The 19641-nt window shown below is 42.0% G+C and overlaps 2 protein-coding genes and 1 long non-coding RNA gene across 3 annotated transcripts in view; 1 reads left to right on the top strand and 2 right to left on the bottom strand.

The window, feature by feature from the left end:
• The window catches only part of dmd (dystrophin), a 1684732-nt gene that overhangs the window by 1604795 nt on the left and 60296 nt on the right, over window positions 1–19641 (bottom strand). The window lies entirely within an intron of this gene.
• LOC134297997 (uncharacterized) lies at window positions 5348–6189 on the top strand. Its single transcript, XR_010004960.1, has 2 exons — window positions 5348–5600; window positions 5684–6189. It is a non-coding gene; the product is annotated as an uncharacterized LOC134297997 (long non-coding RNA).
• On the bottom strand, window positions 11583–16133 carry LOC134297996 (nanos homolog 2-like). The gene has a single exon (XM_062977204.1). It carries the CDS (start codon window positions 14777–14779, stop codon window positions 14144–14146), a length of 636 nt encoding a protein of 211 aa, XP_062833274.1. The 5' UTR covers window positions 14780–16133; the 3' UTR covers window positions 11583–14143.

Here is a 19641-nt window from a genome sequence, read left to right as displayed (position 1 = left end):
TTTAATTCAAGGCAACTTCAGTGACTTTCAACACAAGAAGAACTGAGTAGCAGGCTATATTTGAATTTCTCCCCCTTGATAGTCAGGCAGATTTTACCCACCTTTGAGGATTTTAGATTCATCTCACCTCCAATTTCCCTAAAATAAAGTTGATATTGCAAATAAGCATCACATTTACATTAACAATGCAATATTATAAACATGTACTTAAAGGTAAGCCCCACTGAGTTGGATTGGACTTACATCGAAGTAAATAGAATACTTCTTTCTGTTTTGAAAGCATATGGCACTTTATCACTGCTACTTATTTCCATGATACAGCACTTTATGAAACCTGTCCCCACTGGGTTGCTTTTAATTACTCTGATTTTATCTGCTTGGATTTTAATGTAATTGTCCATTATTTTATTTTGTGTATTGTTGGAATGTTTTAAGTTTATGTTAAATATGTTGTTGTTGTTCGGGCTTGTCCCTGTTGTGAGCCGCCCCGAGTCCCTTCGGGGAGATGGGGCGGGATATAAAAATAAAGTTTATTATTATTATTATTATTATTATTATTATTATTATTATTATTATTATTATTATTATTATTATTATTATAAATATGAACAAAATTGGAGCCCAAGTGAGACAGTCTAAAGAAGCACTGGAATTAATAGATTTTTTATAACAGACACATTTTTCAATTATCCCTTTCAACTAATTTAATTTAATTTATACCCTGCAGCCAAACGTGTCCTAAATTCTTGTCTCTCCCCACTATGCCCATCTTTGTTGTAACAACAAAACTGTAAAATAGTTTAGACTGAGAGGGAGCATAACTGGCTCAAGGTGGCCACATGGGAAGCTGTGGTTTGACATGATTTATACTGTATTTCTTCAATTCTAAGATGCACATTTCCTCCATATAAACATCTGTAAAAAATGGGATGCATCTTAGAATTGCAGGTGTGTGTGTGTGTGTATTTCTGTTGGTGGCATTGAAATTAGTGTGCACCTTACAATTGATGGCATCTTAGAATTAAATAAATATGTTGGGCAAAGAGGACGGATGAGCACACAGAACTCATGTAATCATTAAAGATCAGAGAGAAAACTAATTTTGATGTCTGAAAAATACATATTATCAAACAGAACATTATATTTATTAATTCATTTGATATTTTTAACTAACAAGTTTTCCTAAACTCAGTACATAAGTTTTTACTGTGATTTTTAATTGGTATTTATCTCAGTCTATTATTCCATCTTGTTTGAAAGTCTTCATCATTGTTCTGGTACCAAAAAAGTTCCCTACTGGTAATTTTCAGGATTACAGACCAGTGGCACATCATCATGAACTACCTTGAAAAATTGATCAGTAGGCATTAAGACTCTGCAATTGGTTAAAGAAAGTCTAAAATCATTACAAAATTAGGGATCACCGGCATTTCATTCCTAAAGTGTTTCTAAAGTATCATTAGTAACAATTTAGTTACTATACTGAGAGTAATAAAATTTCGTTACTTTTCTTTATAGTAATTGTGCAAGTGGGGAAATTTCAGGGGGTCCTTTTGCCTTCATTTTTACAGCTATTGACGTGAAATGAGCTACAATGTCAGAACACATTTACCACTGTTAGCCCATCAACTGTCAGAATGTTTCGCTTATCCATGGATTTTAGGGGAGGAAATTTTCAAAGTTTTTATGAATAAAATTTTAAAAATCCAACTACAGGAGCCATCTCTTTGAATTTTCTATGCAATGACTCAAGATAACAAGGGACCATTTCCCCCCCCCCCCCCAACTTTAAGAAATATTCATGCATCTACTGAGTTTAGGGAATTTTTAAAAAATTTAACAAAAACATTTCTTAAGAGCCACAATAGCTATCTCATTGAATGTCTCTCGTATTAACCAATAGAACTTCCATTTAGGGATTTCTTCCTAGCCCAGCACACAGATTTACTTACTAGAAGTGTCAGTTAGTCCTCCTCTTTGCAGATTCAACAATTTATTGGAACTGGCCAGCTGTTGCTACGGAGGAACAAATCTCTCCCCTATCCTGATTGGGGCTTTCTGATACTGAGCAGAATTCTGGGAAATGTAGTTTAGGACAAGTCCTTTTGAATTCTTTGCCATAGGACTCCTCGCCTTCCCAACCTAAATTTCCCATAATTCCATGATTTCTCAGTTTCTTTCCCAACACACTCTGCTCTCTCCCTGCTGCTCTTCTCTCCTAATGGCGAGAGGCCATTGATTTAAAGAGGAAAGGCAGACCTTTTGGCTTTGCTTTGCTTGCTTGTGCTGAAAATGAAACTGACTTTGGGAGGCTTCCGAGGTTTACAAAATTCAAACAGAAAAGTATTGGGTAAGTTGTGATTCTTAAGTTTTTGGCACAGGCCATGCCTGCACATCAGATATTGCATCAAAAGTACAAATGTAATGAATTTTATATGACTTACGATGACTAACGAAAAAAATTGCACACCCCTATTAATCATATCTCTTCAGCGCTCACTCTCAATACTGAGACACCACAGGGCTGCATGTTGAGTCCTCTGCTTTACAGTTTGTACACATATGATTGCACCCCCACCCACCATAGCAATATCATTATCAAATTCACAGGTGATGCAACAGCTGTGGGGCTTATCTCTAAAGGGGACGAGTCTGCCTATCAGGATGAGGTGCATCGTCTGCTCTCGAGGTGCAGAGACAGTAATCTAGTTCTTAACATCAATAAAACCAAGGAGCTTATAGTGGACTATAGAAAGAACAGACCAGAAATTCAGCCCTTGGTCATAAATGGAGAACAAGTGGAGCGGGTAGCCAGTTTAAGTTCCTTGGTGTCTCTGTTAAGGAGGATCTGACCTATAACACCCATATGGCAGGACTGATTAAGAGGGCCCAGCAGAGATTGCATTATTTGAGACTTCTAAGAAACCAACAACTGAATGAAAAACTGCTGGCGATTTTCTACCATTGTGCTGTAGGGAGTGTCCTAACCCACTGCATCTGCACATGGTTTTGTAACTGCACAGTGGCAGATAAGAAGGCGTTCCAAAAGGTACTGCACAGAAAATCATTGGTTGCCCTCTCCCATCTTTGGAAGAAATTTATAAGTCCTGCAGCCTTAAGAAAGCTCAGCACATTCTTAAGGATCCATCTCACCAAGTATATAATTTTTTAATTATTGCCATCTGGCAAATGGTACACGGTGACAAACAGACAGAGTTAGCTTTTATCCTACAGCTGTAAGTATATTGAACTCCACAGTTTTGCATTGATGTGGCGTTAGGGCTGTCCATTGGTGGTTGGAGTGTGGAGGGATAGGTGTGTTGCTTGGTGATGTGTCCTGGGGAAAGTATTTAATTTCTTTGTGCAATAGTATAATGACAATAAAGCTATTCTGTTCTTCTATAAATCACAAGGTTTCTCTGCTGATAACAGTTTTGGTTCTTTTTCATTTGTAATTTTTGCACTGGGTCACACTTTTGACTGTGACCTCTTTTTTTGCTGACTACACCTTTTGATGTTTCTTGGCCACATGGGTCCTTATTTTTATCTGTGAAATGTTGAGAGATCTGCTAGCCTTCACTCTGTCATTGTACTTGGTGCATTCTGAGCAGTCACAGTCACCCAGATTACATGCAGCTAAGAGATGACACTTTCTCACAGAAGAGATGCCATATATACCCATATATAACTTGACCTCATGTATACTTTGAGGCTAAATTTCTGGATTTTGATATTATTATTATTATATTATGTTTAGTGTTATGTTTATTATTATGTTTATTTATACCTCACTTTAACTCTCCCAAAGGGGACTCATGATATGAATCCCAGATAGGTCAAGAATCATTCAGTGAAGAAGAGAAAGTGACAACGCCACTTTAGGAAGCCAGCCTTTATTTATTATTTGCTATATTTTACCCCACTCTCTCCCACCCTGAAGGGGACTCAGAGCAGCATCCAAAGTGCACTGCTACCTTTAGCAGAACTGTTGCCATTTTCCTGCCCAGAAATTCAGAAAGACCAGAAATGTCACCATGATAAAGAGAGGACGGGGCTTTTTTCAGTTTCTTCTGGGACGGACTAAATTCCTGACTTTCATCACTCTGTTCAGAGAAGGCCGTGAGGTATACCTCACAACCTTTGAGGATGCCTGCCATAGATGTGGGCGAAACGTCAGGAGAGAATACTTCTGGAACATGGCCATACAGCCTGGAAAGCACACAACAACCCAACCTCTCTTAACTTTAGAAAGGTTTAAGTGTATTTATTCCTCACATTTACATTCTGCCTTTTCTTCAATAACCCAAAGGCAGCCTACAAGCTCCTCCTCCCCTTCACATTTTTCTCAGAGCAATCATGTGAAGTAGTTCAGAAAATAACAGACCTATGACTGCCTGAACAATTTTTTAGCCCACTGCACACCTGAATTTGCAGCTTTTAAATTCCAATCTAGTATTCTTGCCACTGCACTAGCTCTTTCCAGCTACTCCTAACAACACTGAGGCTATTTGCTATTTTTTTCTGGCCAAGTGTGCCATAGCAAATATAATCTTTGTACAAATTGTTAATAATTGTTAGAATGAGTCTTGACAAAAGATGAGGTGGCAGGTGCTGAGTCACAAAACCCCTTAGACTGCAATCATATACACATTTACTTAAAAATAGATCCTATTAAAATAATGGAAATTATGTTTTGATAGATATTCACAGGATTCTTCTTCTTCTTGCAAAATGGATGGCTGTTATTTTATGCATGTGAAACAACAGATGTTCTCCATCCAATCCCATTCAAACATGAGCTGATGCAGTACAACACTCCCTACCCTTTCTGTTCAGGATGGGGTATTAATTTCAGGTGCAAAATGTTGGAAGGTATGCTACAGTATTTGCCATACAGTTATAAAAACCCAAAAGGCAAGTTTGATAAAAATGTCAATAGGGCTTTTTAAAAATCCAGTTTACATTATAAACTATTAGGTTTACCATAAATCATTTTATCTCTCAAGAAGATATCTGGTATCTGGTTGCAGGCCCAGTTGCTTGGATACAAAGTAATCAAACTGTTATGGTTGAGCCTCATGGCTCTGCTACTGGGAGACGTGGGCGTAAGACTCCTCGAGAGTCAGATACTCTCGAGGACCGAGAAAGGAAGCGACTGCGAGATATCATTGCAGAACCATCTGACGAGGATTCTTTTGAGGGGTTTACTGAGAGAATGGAGGAAGAGATGGTTAGCTCGGAAGAGGATGACATGGAATGGACTCGTGTAAGGGAGGATTTGGGTGCCACTGGCAATGATAGTATGGAAGGCGATTGGGGACCTTCAGGATTAGACCCGTGGACAAGCTGGAGGGATGGGACGGGATCCACAGCTGGGGATGCTATGGGGCGTAGTCAAAGGTGTTCCAGTTCTGATGAGGAAAGTGATGAGGAAACGCCCGGGCTAAGGAGAACAGCTGATAGCGATGAGGACTTGTAACTGGCAAAAAATGGGGTTTGGGAGCAATAGCAAATTACGTTGGGCAAGGTAATCTGGACGAACGCTTGGGATCTGTGTGGGAAGTTTTCCTGAAGACGGGTGTGATTCGTTTGCTGACTACGTAAGTTATCCTGGACATTGGGCTCAGACGGCGGGAGGAATTGTGTGGGGTTTTGTTGTGCAACCTCTGCTTAATCTTAATAGCTTTGACCTTCCGTCGTCTTCTTGACGGACGCCATCTGCTTACTCTGGACTTACGGACTGACTGACTACGGCCTCGGATTCTCCTACCTGTGTCTATCGTTGGAACTGGTGAACTACAAACGTCTGCATCTGCCTTACGACCTTCGGAACGGATTGGGACTTCGCTGACTGCTTCTGCCCTCGTCTGCTGTGTTTGTATCGGGAAATTGCCTGCTGTGTGGAGGAGTAACCTCTAAGTTACTCAAACATAGCTCTTGGCAGCAGAGAAGCATCTGCTGCCAATTAGTTGCATTCCTTTGAACTTTTTGTTCACCAGCTTCTGTTTGTTTATTCCCAGGCTGAAGCAAGCTGTTTTGATTTAACCCGGATTAAACTCCGGTTTAATCCGGTTTATCTTTTGAACGTTTTTCTTGTCTCTTTTTACTTTTAAGGCCAGTGTTTGCCTAGCCCTTGTCTTTTACGGGCATTTTTGGTTCTGTAACTCCAATAAACTTTGTTATCTTTTATCTTGTGGCGTTCTGTCTTTGACACAAACTAAGAAGGTAAGTTCAATTATCAATAAAGCACACATTTGCATCCTATTAATGGAATAGTACAGTAACATAATTTTAGAGAGGCATATTTATTTTAAAACCAAGAAATAAAATATGCCTACTGACTTCATTAAACATCCATCAGCACCTGCTGATGTTTACGTTATAAATAAATCAGAAATAACATCCCTGTCCATTTAGAGTGACTGAATCCAATAATTTGATGGGTAGAGCATGAGAATACCCATTCTAAGTCATTGATGAATCAAGGAAGGCCACAGATGACCTGTAGTTTATATTTATGCTTACAGGGCTAAAACTGCCACCAACATTAAATCATAGTCTTAGTTGTTGTTTTATTAACACAATGTGGTGATTTCCAATGGGCTCAATAAATTAATTTAACACAAAACAGACTAAATGCCATTGCTAGTCAGACATTAAAGACAGTCAAGTTTTGACTGCTACTGAAATACCACAGCTTGTCAGACAATGCTATTATATGGAAAGTGTCTATCTGGAACATATTTGGAGGAACCCTGCTGTCAAATCCAGAGGAAGAATCTGAGTGTGCTTCGGGACAAATTTGTCTTTGAGACAGCTATAGGAAAAATGTGTCTCACATTCATTTGCTTCACATCTGTTCTTCCTGCAGCACCTGTGACGAGACTGATTTTTATACAGAAACAAATACTAATAAATTAGTGAATACCTAAATAGACTGTGACAGTTGAGACTTGAATGCTACCGTGTAGTGATTTCTAGGGAGATCACTATGCTGTATTCCTATAAGATGTTGTACTGTTCCCAATTGATCTCTGTTTCTGGGAGGAGGATTACCCCTTTGTGGGCCAGGCTTTGCCTTATGGCTGATAAGAACATCAACCCAATAATATCTATAAGGTCGCAACTGTCCACAATTACCTTACAGCAGAAGTATTCCTAAGAATAAAGTTTGCTTTTTTCCCTTTCCTACACAGCATTCCCTTAATTGCAAAATCAACCAGGATGATTTCAAGGAATCCATTTAGCCTTTTACCAATGATAAGAATTTAAATTAAGAAATAACATTCTGATTTTAAAGATTTTTAATGAATGGAAACAAAATAAAATAAGCACTAAATAGGTAACATATATTTTCCCCTCAGAGGTAATGCGATCAATATGTCTATTCCACCTTTTAGTAATACCTGAGATTAATAGCAGATCTGTCAGAACACAGGCGCCTTAAAGAGCCACACACACAATACTCAGTTCTAACAAAAGATTTATTGCAACTCAAAAACAGGCTCAGAGACACTTAACTGCAGTGTCTCTGACCAAAACTCAAAATATTAGCCCAAACTGGGCTCACAAGGAACGGAAAATAATCCGCATTAAATGGATGAATAATCCAGATTAAAATACAGTCAATGAGATTGGCAGCAAACAGCACTGAAACAGACTTCCTGGAAGGCAGCACTGTACTCAGAAGGTAAACAAAACTAGTCAGAGTTTTTTTTTAAACAGCAGCAGAACAGAAGAAACAAACTAACAACGTCCTCAAGGTTTTTACACAAGCTGCAGTCGAGTCAAACCAGGAGCCAGGAGCAGGGGAAAGCCGCACTGACGATAGCCAATCCAAAGGTTGTTTTCTGAGGAGGGAAACCTGAGCCAAAGTGAAGTCAAACTGAAGCCAGGAAGGGAGAAAGCTGCAACCGTGATTAGCCAATCCAAGCGTCGTTACCGGAGGTCATCAAACAGAGCCGAAGTCGCCAGTCCCAAAGTCCAGGGAGGGAGAAAAGCACATTTACGATAGTCCAGTCCAAATCCAAGAAACACAGGAACCAGGAACGCCAAGCTGTAGAGCCAGGACCCAAAGCCTAACAGGAAAAACAGGCAGGGACAAACCTACGCCAAAACAACAGTTTGCCTTCTGCAAAGTATCCCCATTTCAGACCCTACTTTTATCTTACACATCATTATCTGAAGATGAGCTGGCCTCCACCCCATCATCATCCCCCACAGCTGTTCCTGTCATTACACGTGAACCCCGCCCATCATCCCTCCAGCTCCTCCATCTTCTATCAAGACTTAGGTCTCCCCATGCCCCGGGTGTATCAGCTGTTTGCCAGTCTTCCTGTCCTGAAAACCCCACAAATGTATCACCAGAAGTTGGCTCTGCAAACACATCCCTCATTTCTTGTACCTTAGTCCAGTCCGATGCGCCCTCCACATTTTCATCACTCCCAGACCCATCATCCCCAGAGAAACCCAAAAATGACTCCTTCTCTGTGGGAGCAGTAAGCATATCCTGGAGCGTCTTCCTTTCCTCATCTGATTCCTGCTCCCGAGTAACCCTTTTTGTTCCTCTATTCACATCCATCCCATCTCCTCCCTCAATCATTGATTCCTCATCACTTGAAAACCCTTCAAATGTGTCTTCCTCAGAAGGTGCCATAAGTATCTCCCGGATCAGTTTCCTTTGTTGTTCCTCATCTGGCACCTGCTCAAGATTACCCCTTTTCCTCTTACTAGTACTTCTACTACTGTTTGTAATATTGCCAAGATACTCAACTACAACAAGATTAGTCCAAACTGCTGGACATCCAGGAATACTTCATAGGATTTTTTTTCCAGTGCTGAACATATTATGACATTATCATGTGCTACAAAACAGTAAGATGTCATGACCCAGGCAACACAGATATACCTATACTTATTAACAACTGCACATGTCATCTATACAAAATGCATTTGTTCACTAATAGATACTTAGGAACAATGTGAGATAATTTGTTTCTGAAAATTAGTTCCTACTCTCTCAAGTCAAGGTGCCTAGTATAAAAGCTTTTATGGTTTCTAGTCCAGAACCCTCTTCTCTCAAAACTCTTCTGCCCTTATGAAATAGTTAGCTTTGTTCTTCTGACAGTCAAAATCATCTGTGTGAAGGAGCTGCCTCAGTTTGCCTAGTTATAAGGCACTAAAGTATACAGTTTCCAAATGTCCAAAGCTTTTAAGTATGGTGGCTTGACAAAAGCTGCACTAATTTCTGGTTATTTTATGGTATTTGTTAATTTAGTAACATGACTATATTATTAGAAGCACAACAATGTACCTCATTACAAAAAGTCCCCCACCATCATTGCAAGTTTCATATTTTTTCACAACCCAGGAAATAAGTAACTCAACCCACTTCTTGTTGAGCCACTTGATTTAATAAACCAACATCTTTCACTGGGAAGTGGGGCTTAGGTGATCGTTTACAGCATCATTACACTATCACAATTGCATTTCAGACATAAAACCTGGCTTGGTAGTATTAATTTTGCCCTTCCATCCATAAGCTAACATGAAACTGTCTGCTATCTCTGATTGACATTTTAAGTAATATTAAGAGATTGACATTTTTGGAAAGCACATTTGTTGAAAATGTAATGTGAGCTGAGCTCTTCTTTTTACATAATTGTTTTCACTTGTGCATGTCTGTAATCTCCTAAAAACATGAAGAATAGTTGCACACTACATTAAAAAATGAAGTTGAAACACATTTGCCATGCACAGCCTCTGCATTTCTAGATCCCACACAGTAGAATTGCCTACATCCATCATCTTGATTAACACAAACCTTCTTTCATGATTATTATTATTTCCAGAAGCTAAAAGCGCATACAACTAATTAGCACTGTCTCTTAACAAAACATCTTTAGCAAAGAATTCTCAAGCATATGAAAAGAAGGTAGTCAAATCATTTACAGAATTAATTATAGGCCCACTGGAGTGATCCTATCTTAAGGCAAGTTTGAATGAATCACATTCTGCCACATGAACCAAAAATTTGCATGACTGAGGAAATAGATGGTTTATATTAGTCAAGTGTAATATGGAAGGATGGGTTCAGTTGCATTGGCTTCAGGAGTCCGTATAGTGAACAAACAAATTTGGTCAGAATCCTGTTAGGGATAAATAGATAGATAGATAGATAGATAGAGAGATAGATAGATAGATAGATAGATAGATAGATAGACAGACAGACAGACAGACAGACAGACAGACAGACAGACATTAGGCATGTGTGATCCATTATAAATGGTTCTAAACTGTGTCCAAAAATAGGGGGCGCTGGCGTTTTGTTTCTAAAGTTCCTTCCAAATTTTGGAGAAACAAAATTTTGAAACTCTAACTAAACTTATTAATCTTTGAATCTTCATAAGTATTTTGTTAACGGCGTTTGTGCATGCGCATTATGGAAAACATCACTGTCAATGTGGAAACTTGAGGGGCTTCTTTCACCTTCATGTTTGAGTCATCCTGATAAAACTTGCTACAGTGGTAGAACACAGTTACCACTGTTAGCACACCAAATTTCAGAATGTTTGACTTATCCATGCATTTTTGGCGAATTTTCAAAATTATTAAAAAAAAATTAATAATGAAGAAAATCTGCACCTGAAAGTGTCATTTCCTGTTGCATTGTATGGTTTTTACTTTGAAAGTAGTTGTTCTATTCCAGAAACTTTGTTTGTGTGGCAAAACTGTGTTAAATTGGTGGAGAACAGAAATCATAGTAAAGACACTATCTAGGGGCCAAGCTGTGGCGCAGGCTGGTTAGCAGCCAGCTGCAACAAATCACTCTGGCCAAGAGGTCATGAGTTCGAGGCCAGCCCGTGCCTGCATCTTGTCTCTGTCTCTGTTCTAGGTTATGGCATTGAATGTTTGCCTTTATGTGTGCAATGTGATCTGCCCTGAGTCACCTTCGGGGTGAAAAGGGCGGAATATAAATGCTGTAAAAATAAATAAACAAATCTAGACTGACCCCCTTCTTCTGGGCAGAAAGGCACCATCAACATTCTCTTGACATGCATTTGCTTCCTCTATTGAGCTGGAGGGTGCCCTAAAAGACACATCTATATAGATCATTGCTTTTTTTATAGCCCAGCACAGAGATTGGCTTAGAGGAAGTCAGTTATCCTCCCAAATTGGTGGAGAACTGAAATCATAGTACAGACACCATCTAGACTGACCCCCTTCTTCTGGGCAGAAAGGCACCATCAACATTCTCTTGACATGCATTTGCTTCCTCTATTGAGCTGGAGGGTGCTCTAAAAGACACATCTATATAGGTCATTGCTTTTTTATAGCCCAGCACAGAGATTGGCTTAGAGCAAATCAATTATCCCTCCAAAAAGCGACAACTGAAATCCCCTTGTATGTCTGTCTATATGACACACAAGTAACCACATAACTTCAACTTAGCACAGATAAATAATATTACTTACTTTTAGTTCTCTTTGCAGATTCAATCATTTTACTTTATCATTACTGACTCTAAACAGCTCCTAGGCTGACCCCAACAGTGCCTTGCTCATGGTAATCAGTAGGCTTGATCGATCCATGAAAAATTTGATTCTAAACTCGTTTCAAAACTAGAGGGGGCAGTTTTTCGTTTTTGTTGCTAATAACGAATTTGGCCCCCAAAATTTTTCGAAATTAACGAAAATTCGTTATTTTCTAAATTAATTCGTTAATGGCGGACGCGCATGCGCGGTGGCCCAAAAACAGCCCGAAGGGGGGGGGGGACTTAGGGGGCTCTCCCGCCCTCATTTTTTGAGTGATCTTCTTCAAACTTGGTACAGTGGTAGAACACATTTAACACTGATAGCTCACCAAAATGTGGAACGTTTCCCTTATCCTCTGATTTTTGGCAAATTTTCATAGCTTTTATAATAAACCATTTTTTAATAATTGCAGAAATCTGTTCCTGGTTTGAAAGTCTTATTTCCTGTTAAATTGGGTTGTCTTTACTGTGAAAGTCATTGCTCTACTTTAGAAACTTTGTTTTTGTGGCTGAAACTTTGTTAAATTGGTGTAGTCCCTGCATATGTGTGTGTGTAAAGGTATCCCTTGACGTTAAGTTCAGTCATGTCTGACTCTGGGGGTTGTGCTCACCTCCATTTCTAAGCCCAAGAGCCAGTGTTGTCCATAGACACCTCCAAGGTCATGTGGTCGGCATGACTACATGGAGTGCCATTACCTTCCCGCCACAGCGGTACCTATTCATCTACTCACATTGGCATGTTTTCAAGCTGCTAGGTTGGCAGAAGCTGGAGCTAACAGCGGGCGCTCACTCTGCTCCCGGGATTTGAACCTGGGACCTTTCAGTCTGCAAGTTCAGCAGCTCAATGGTCTTTGCCTTGGCTGCCTTCCAGATCAGGCATATAACCAGTCTATTATGGGCCACAAATTAAAGAAAATTCAATCCCATTTAAGCACAACATGAACAGTTTTGATGCCAAAACCATAAACTCTGTTTATTAAACTCTACGATCCAAACTTTAGAACAACTTGCAAACAATTGAAGGTTAGACCACAGTAATAATAACCAATTCTATTCCTTTCCAAAATTTAAACATAAAATAGTATCTTTCTTTCCAATAGCATATAAACTTTTCCTTTCTTTACAAAACAAAATTCTAGACAGTAGCCATTTAGAAGATATTTCTATATTTTCCCTGCAAAGGATAGGGCTGCATCCCTCTGGAGACACACATGATAACCCGGACATGATATAAGGCACTTATATACGTTAAATAAACATGATGTCATTGCATATATAAAAGAAGCATGATATTAGGCAATTATAGTTGCAAATAATATAATTAAACATGTAAAAATTATACATCCATACATAAAAGAAACATGTAAAGTAACTGCATATATAAAACACAATATAAAATATGATATAAGGCAATTACAGATGTCAAAGGAACGTGATATTACATATGTAAAAAACATGATTATATGTATAAAAAAGCATGATACAAGGTGTCAGGATCTAGGCTGCTGGGCACCAATAACCATACACTGAGGCCAGATTCTATCTAATATCTTTATTAAAGGAATATATAAAGTCAATAAAAACAAGTGTAGAATAAAGTTCAGAAGCAGACCTTTCAAATGAGGCCAAATATAGTCCAGCAGATTATTGTCCAATATGAAATATTAGAGTCCAAAGATTATAATCCAATAACCGCAACACACGCTTTGCCAAGCAAAGCGTTGGGAAAACAGAAAAAGTCTTGAATCCAATGAAGCTTGACACAAGGCTGAAAGTTACTTGGAACGTGGCTGGAGCTGTGGCTAAAGGCAAAGCAACTTGAAGCATGGAACAAGATCTGTGGTAAATCCGTGAGACGAGGACAAGGCTTGGAACTAGATTCAGGAGGCAAGGAACAGGATTCGAAGTCCACACACACATGACCTCTCTCCAGGAGCTGACGAATTGACTCCGCAAGGAATCCTTCGCGCAATTTCCCTATATTGGGTCTCGTTTCCCCAAACAACAATCACTTTCCCTAGAGAACAGGGAGCGAAGGAAACCAGCTTGCAGGTGCAAGACTCCCCGTATTTTCTCAGGGGAAATACTTCTAATCAGTGGCATATTTGGCAGCAAGGCGAGCACTACTTCTAAATTTTTCTCTCGATCCTCTATCAGTCGTGTAAGCCTGTTTTCTCCCATAAGGGGGAGAGTTCCCACCAAGGTCAGGTTTAATTGGTTCTTGGACTAGAACTTCAGGCAGCTGCCAAGGCTCTGACTCCGACCGGAAATCTGGGGAAAACTCCATATTTTCCTCCTCATCTGCCACAATACTGTCAGGAATAGGACTGCAGGGCCCATGAGTCATCACACTAGGCAACTGACACATCTAAAAGAAACACAATATAATTAACCTAGGTACAACAAATGTGAAAGAAGGCAACAATATACATAAAAAAACATTTCTGGACTCACAAATGTAGTCTAAGAGAATTGGGCTTCCATTCTCCAAACCTGAAACAAAGTGGGAGGAAATGTAAAGAGTGTTAATGATGCTCGAAATCAAATGTTGTTCTTTTACAAAGTCAAACTAAAACTAAGAATAAATGCTTCGGTCTTCTCCTGATCTTCTTATCTCCTCACCTTGCGTCCAGCCGAGTTACGTCCGCACTTGCGATACAGCGACCTCTTCCCTTGGCTCAGTGGGCAGTATTTTAAAGTATGGGCCTTTTCGCCCATGGCACCGCAGAGCGGACAGGTGTATTTGCGCAAGATGGGGCACTCCACGGTGCCGTCCATCCCCTTCAGCCGGTGGGACGAATAGACCTGCTTGGATTCCCCGTTGTGTTTGCAGAAATTGCAAATCTCCTTGTTTTGGGAAGCCTGGCCATTGGCACTACCTTTGGAGCTCTTGCTGCTGGAACTGCTTCCATTAACCCATGGTGATGCTGTTTCAAAGTTGTCCTCGTTGAGGACTAGCTGCATGTCGTACTCCATTGTGTCCCAACTCTGAGATGGAAATGGGACCTTCTTGCGTTCCGCGATGATCTCCGTAACCACTTTCGCAAGGCTCAGATAGCCCTTCCATCTGTCAAACTCCCTGAACATGGAAGGGGCATAATGTGGCACGTGCATGGCTGATCTGGAGAGCATGGTGCCAATTCTACCCTGGTGTGGACACACACTGAATGCCACATATTGGAGGTGGAGTCTTTGTTTTATATATAAGGGGAGGGGTTCCAAACCTTTCCCATTGGACCCTCCCATCTATTTTTACCCTCCTTTGCCCTAGATTTAACCCCCACATGTCTAGACAATCACAGCTTTTCAAGGAAGAGTTTGGTTTTTCCAATTTTTTCACTTCGGAGGTAATGCCACAGTTTCTCCCTTGAGGCAGTGGTTCTCGACTTGTGGGTCCCCAGATGTTTTGGCCTTCAACTCCCAGAAATCCTAACAGCTGGTAAAATGGCTGGGATTTCTGGGACTTGTAGGTAAAAACACCTGGAGATCCACAGGTTGAGAAACACTGCCTTAAGGGAACGTTAGCAGTTGTGGTTCTGTTTGTCCATCCAAGAATGAGTTGAATTTCTGCCTTGGATGAAATAGCAACATTGCACATCCAACGTTTGCCAAAGTCCTGAAGGACGGATCCAGTAATGATGAAGCCTGCAAGAGTGTTATATTGCTTTTGCATGGCAGAATAGCATTGGACTGGATGGTCTCTTCTACCTTTATGATTCTATGATGTTTGGCGCCATGACTCTATGATTCTATCATTTTAGGATTCTAGGACTTTTGGGATGATTCTGTTACTTGGTTCTTTGAGTCTATGACTTTAGGGACCATGTTTCTATTATTCAATGACTTCTGTGACCATATTTCTATGACTTTTGTGACCATTCATGGGCCATCTGGCTAGTATTCCGGGACGGTAAATGATATATCGGTTACAGCATCAGATATTTCTGGATACAGTAGAGTCTCGCTTATCCAACATTAACGGGCCAGCAGAACGTTGGATAAGCAAATATGTTGGATGATAAGGAGACATTAAGGAAAAGCCTTTTGAACAGCAAATTAGGTTATTTTACAAATTAAGCCCCAAAAAATCTTGTTTAACAGCAAATTAGACAGAAAAGGTAGTTCAATACGCAGTAATATTACGTAGTAATTACGAATTTAGCAACAAAATATCACAATATATTGAAAACATTGACTACAAAAATAAGTTGGATAATCCAGAACATTGGATAAGCGAGTGTTGGATAAGTGAGACTCTACTGTATATTGTTTTTGCATGGCAGAATGGCGTTGGACTGGATGGTCTCTTCTAGCTTTATGATTATATGATGTTTGGTGCCATGTTTCTATGATTCTATCATTTTGTTGTCGAGCAATTTAGAACAGTATAGGATACCGCTAACTGTTTCTTTGAGTGGTGTTCTGTGGAAACACAACCCGCCCATCCTCCCCCGCTGATTTCATGAAAATAAAAGAAAAGAAAGAATAAGCCACATCCGGCAAGGCCCACACACTGAAATACTAGGCCGGCCATCGTTGGCCGGCAAGCTTCCCTGACTGGAAGAAATAGAGGCCGCCGCCCCAAAGAAGGGTTCTGTGCAAGATTGCACCAAGGGGTAAAGAACGACAGCCGCGAGAGAAGACAGAGGTGGTGCATCGTGGGAAACACGTCGACCACGTAGGCCGACAAGGCCCACACGTTGAAATACTAGGCGTGCCACCGTTGGCCGGCACGCTTCCCTGTGAGGAAGAAAGAGGGGCCGCCGCCCCAAAGGAGGCTTCGGTGCATACTCGCATAAAGGGGTAAAGAACGACAGCCGGCGAGAGAAGAGAGAGGCGGTGCATCGTGGGAAACCCGACCACGTAGGCCGAGAGGCAGCAAAAAGAAAAGAAAAGAAAAGAAAAGAAAGAAAAAAGCCACAGGCGACAAGGCCCATACATTAAGCCGGGCCGGCCACTGTTTGCCGGCACGCATCCCTGAGAGAGAGAGAGAGAAAAAAAACCAGAGGACACCGCCCCAAAGGAGGCTTCTGTGCAAAATAGCATAAAGGGCTAAAGAACGACAGCCGGCGAGAGAAGAGAGAGGCGGTACATCGGGGAAACTCGGCCACGTAGGCCGAGAGGCAGCAAAGACCAAAGAAAAGACAGAAAAAGCCACCGCCAAAAAGGCCCACACTATAAAATACTAGGCCGGCCACCGTTGGCCGGCACGATTCCCAGACAGGAAGAAAGAGGGGCCGCCGCCCCAAAGGAGGCTTCGGTGCATACTCGCATAAAGGGGTAAAGAACGACAGCCGAGAGAGAAGAGAGAGGCGGTGCATCGGGGGAAACTCGGCCACGTAGGCCGAGAGGCAGCAAAAAGAAAAGAAAAGAAAAGAAAAGAAAGAAAAAAGCCACAGGCGACAAGGCCCATACATTAAGCCGGGCCGGCCACTGTTTGCCGGCACGCATCCCTGAGAGAGAGAGAGAGAAAAAAAACCAGAGGACACCGCCCCAAAGGAGGCTTCTGTGCAAAATAGCATAAAGGGCTAAAGAACGACAGCCGGCGAGAGAAGAGAGAGGCGGTACATCGGGGAAACTCGGCCACGTAGGCCGAGAGGCAGCAAAGACCAAAGAAAAGACAGAAAAAGCCACCGCCAAAAAGGCCCACACTATAAAATACTAGGCCGGCCACCGTTGGCCGGCACGATTCCCAGACAGGAAGAAAGAGGGGCCGCTGCCCCAAAGGAGGCTTCGGTGCATACTCGCATAAAGGGGTAAAGAACGACAGCCGAGAGAGAAGAGAGAGGCGGTGCATCGGGGGAAACTCAGCCACGTAGGCCGAGAGGCAGCAAAGACCAAAGAAAAGACAGAAAAAGCCACCGCCAAAAAGGCCCACACTATAAAATACTAGGCCGGCCACCGTTGGCCGGCACGATTCCCAGACAGGAAGAAAGAGGGGCCGCCGCCCCAAAGGAGGCTTCGGTGCAAACTCGCATAAAGGGGTAAAGAACGACAGCCGAGAGAGAAGAGAGAGGCGGTGCATCGGGGGAAACTCGGCCACGTAGGCCGAGAGGCAGCAAAGACCAAAGAAAAGACAGAAAAAGCCACCGCCAAAAAGGCCCACACTTTAAAATACTAGGCCGGCCACCGTTGGCCGGCACCCTTCCCAGAGAAAGAGAGAGAAGAACAAAAAAAAGGAAATGTGGGCCCAAGCCCCTCAGACCCGGGGGGCCGGCCACCGTTGGCCGGCCCCACGCCCACACGCCGCAACCCACGGGGAAGGGCAGGCTTTCTTCACGTCTGCTTGCAAAATGTGGGCCCAAGCCCCTCAGACCCGGGGGGCCGGCCACCGTTGGCCGGCCCCACGCCCACACCGCTGAACCCAGAGGGGGAAGGGCATGCTTTCTTCACGTCTGCTTTCAAAATGTGGGCCCAAGCCCATCAGACCCGGGGGGCCGGCCACCGTTGGCCGGCCCCACGCCCACACACCACAACCCATGACACAAAGATACACTCCATAACAGCAAACCGTCTAGCCTCTGGAAAAATCTAGCCATTTCTGTAGTCAATGATTCCATTATATTGTGATATTTTGCAGCTAAATTCATAAAGTAAGCAATAGCAACATATCATTTCAGCATATAGAACGACTTCTTATGTCTCCTTGGTTGTATAACATGCATTTATGGTGCTTTATTTGGAAAATAATAACCTGATATGATGTGTTATATGCTTTTCTTCAACAAGTCCAATCCAAGAAATTTGCTTATTTCAGCACTGGTAGGCCCGTTCGGCTTTGATCAGTGAGACTCTTCTGTGTTCATGTTGGGTCAATAAGACATAAGATATAACTGAAGTCACAGTCAGCATACAGCATTACCAGCTTAAAAAACAGTGGTGTAAAAACACGGCTCTAGTCCGAGGACTGAAGAGGAGGTAGTTTGACAGTTAAAAAACTATACAGTGCGAAATACTATTGGCCTGTCAAGCTATTCTTAAATAGGCTACAAACGACCACACAGACCTATAATGCTTTTTGGAGGAGGAAGGTTTTAAGGCTCTGATGTTAGGCACATGTTTCCATGCAGTTCCACTGCAGGTAAGACTAGTGTGTTCTTCAGGGGTTATTAAAGTTCTCCTGCAGATGACCTGGATAGAGGGAAATGACTTCAGTTGGTATACATACAGTTTAAGTAAACTTGAGGAAGTACAATTATGAAAGATATAGTGTGTAATGTAGTAGAAAGTAATTCAAAGTAGAAACAAAGCAGAAATGTTGATTCCAAAGGAAACATGAAGGCATTATTAAGTAATTGTTTTTAATAGCAAAAGAGATTCTGAGTGGATTGATTCTCTACTTCTTACTCTGCGTAAGATTATCATCACATGCTCTCGACTACACCCGCACAAGGCAATGGTACAGTAAAAGAAGACAATTTTGAGAAGTGGTAAAGGCCAAGGTGTCCCACTTCTTTCAGTGATTCCGCGTGCGCGGCCAGAGGGCGAGGGGAACCAAAGGCGGCCGTTCTGCCGCCACATCGTTGAGTACACTTCCTTTTAAGGTGAATGGGACACTGTCCCACAGTCTGTGATCACTCCACCCTCGTTATTACCAACAGACCAGCAAGAAACAGTTTCCACGAGACGGAACTTGCGCCCACTCCTTGAAAGCAGCCGCAAAGGCACACGCCCTGACGGGCAATCGGCAACGTCCGTGTGCGCGGACAGTGGGCAAGGGGAACCAAAGGCGGCCGTTCCGCAGCAACAGCGTCAATCACAACCTCTCAGGGTGATGGGAGACTGTACCACTGTCTTTGATCGTTCCACCCTCTTCTATCGTTTTACCCAAAGGCCAGCAAAAGGCAGTTCCCACTCTGGGTAACCTGCGCCCACACATTGCAAGCAGCCGCAAAGGAACACGCCCTGAAGGGGGAAGGGCATATACCTCTAGAGTCTGGCGTCACGTAGTCCGAGAGGCAGCAAAAAGAAAAGAAAAGTAAGGGAAAAAAACAAAGGGCAGCAAAGACCCCACCCTGAGCCAGCCGGCTACAGTTGGCCGGCATGCATCCCGGAGAATTCGGCACGGCCCTCCCACAAAGTTTTTTGTTTTTGCGACTTAAGCCTCA

The sequence above is a fragment of the Anolis carolinensis genome, chromosome 3 (assembly GCF_035594765.1).
Source record: "Anolis carolinensis isolate JA03-04 chromosome 3, rAnoCar3.1.pri, whole genome shotgun sequence".
NCBI classification, from domain to species: domain Eukaryota; kingdom Metazoa; phylum Chordata; class Lepidosauria; order Squamata; family Dactyloidae; genus Anolis; species Anolis carolinensis.
Note: the sequence above shows the minus strand (reverse complement) of the source record. Positions and strands in the feature narration are given on the sequence as shown.

Excerpts from the sequence above, each read along its gene's own strand:
- LOC134297996 (XM_062977204.1), bottom strand. The coding sequence starts at position 14,779 with ATGGGAGGGTCCAATGGGAAAGGTTTGGAACCCCTCCCCTTATATATA.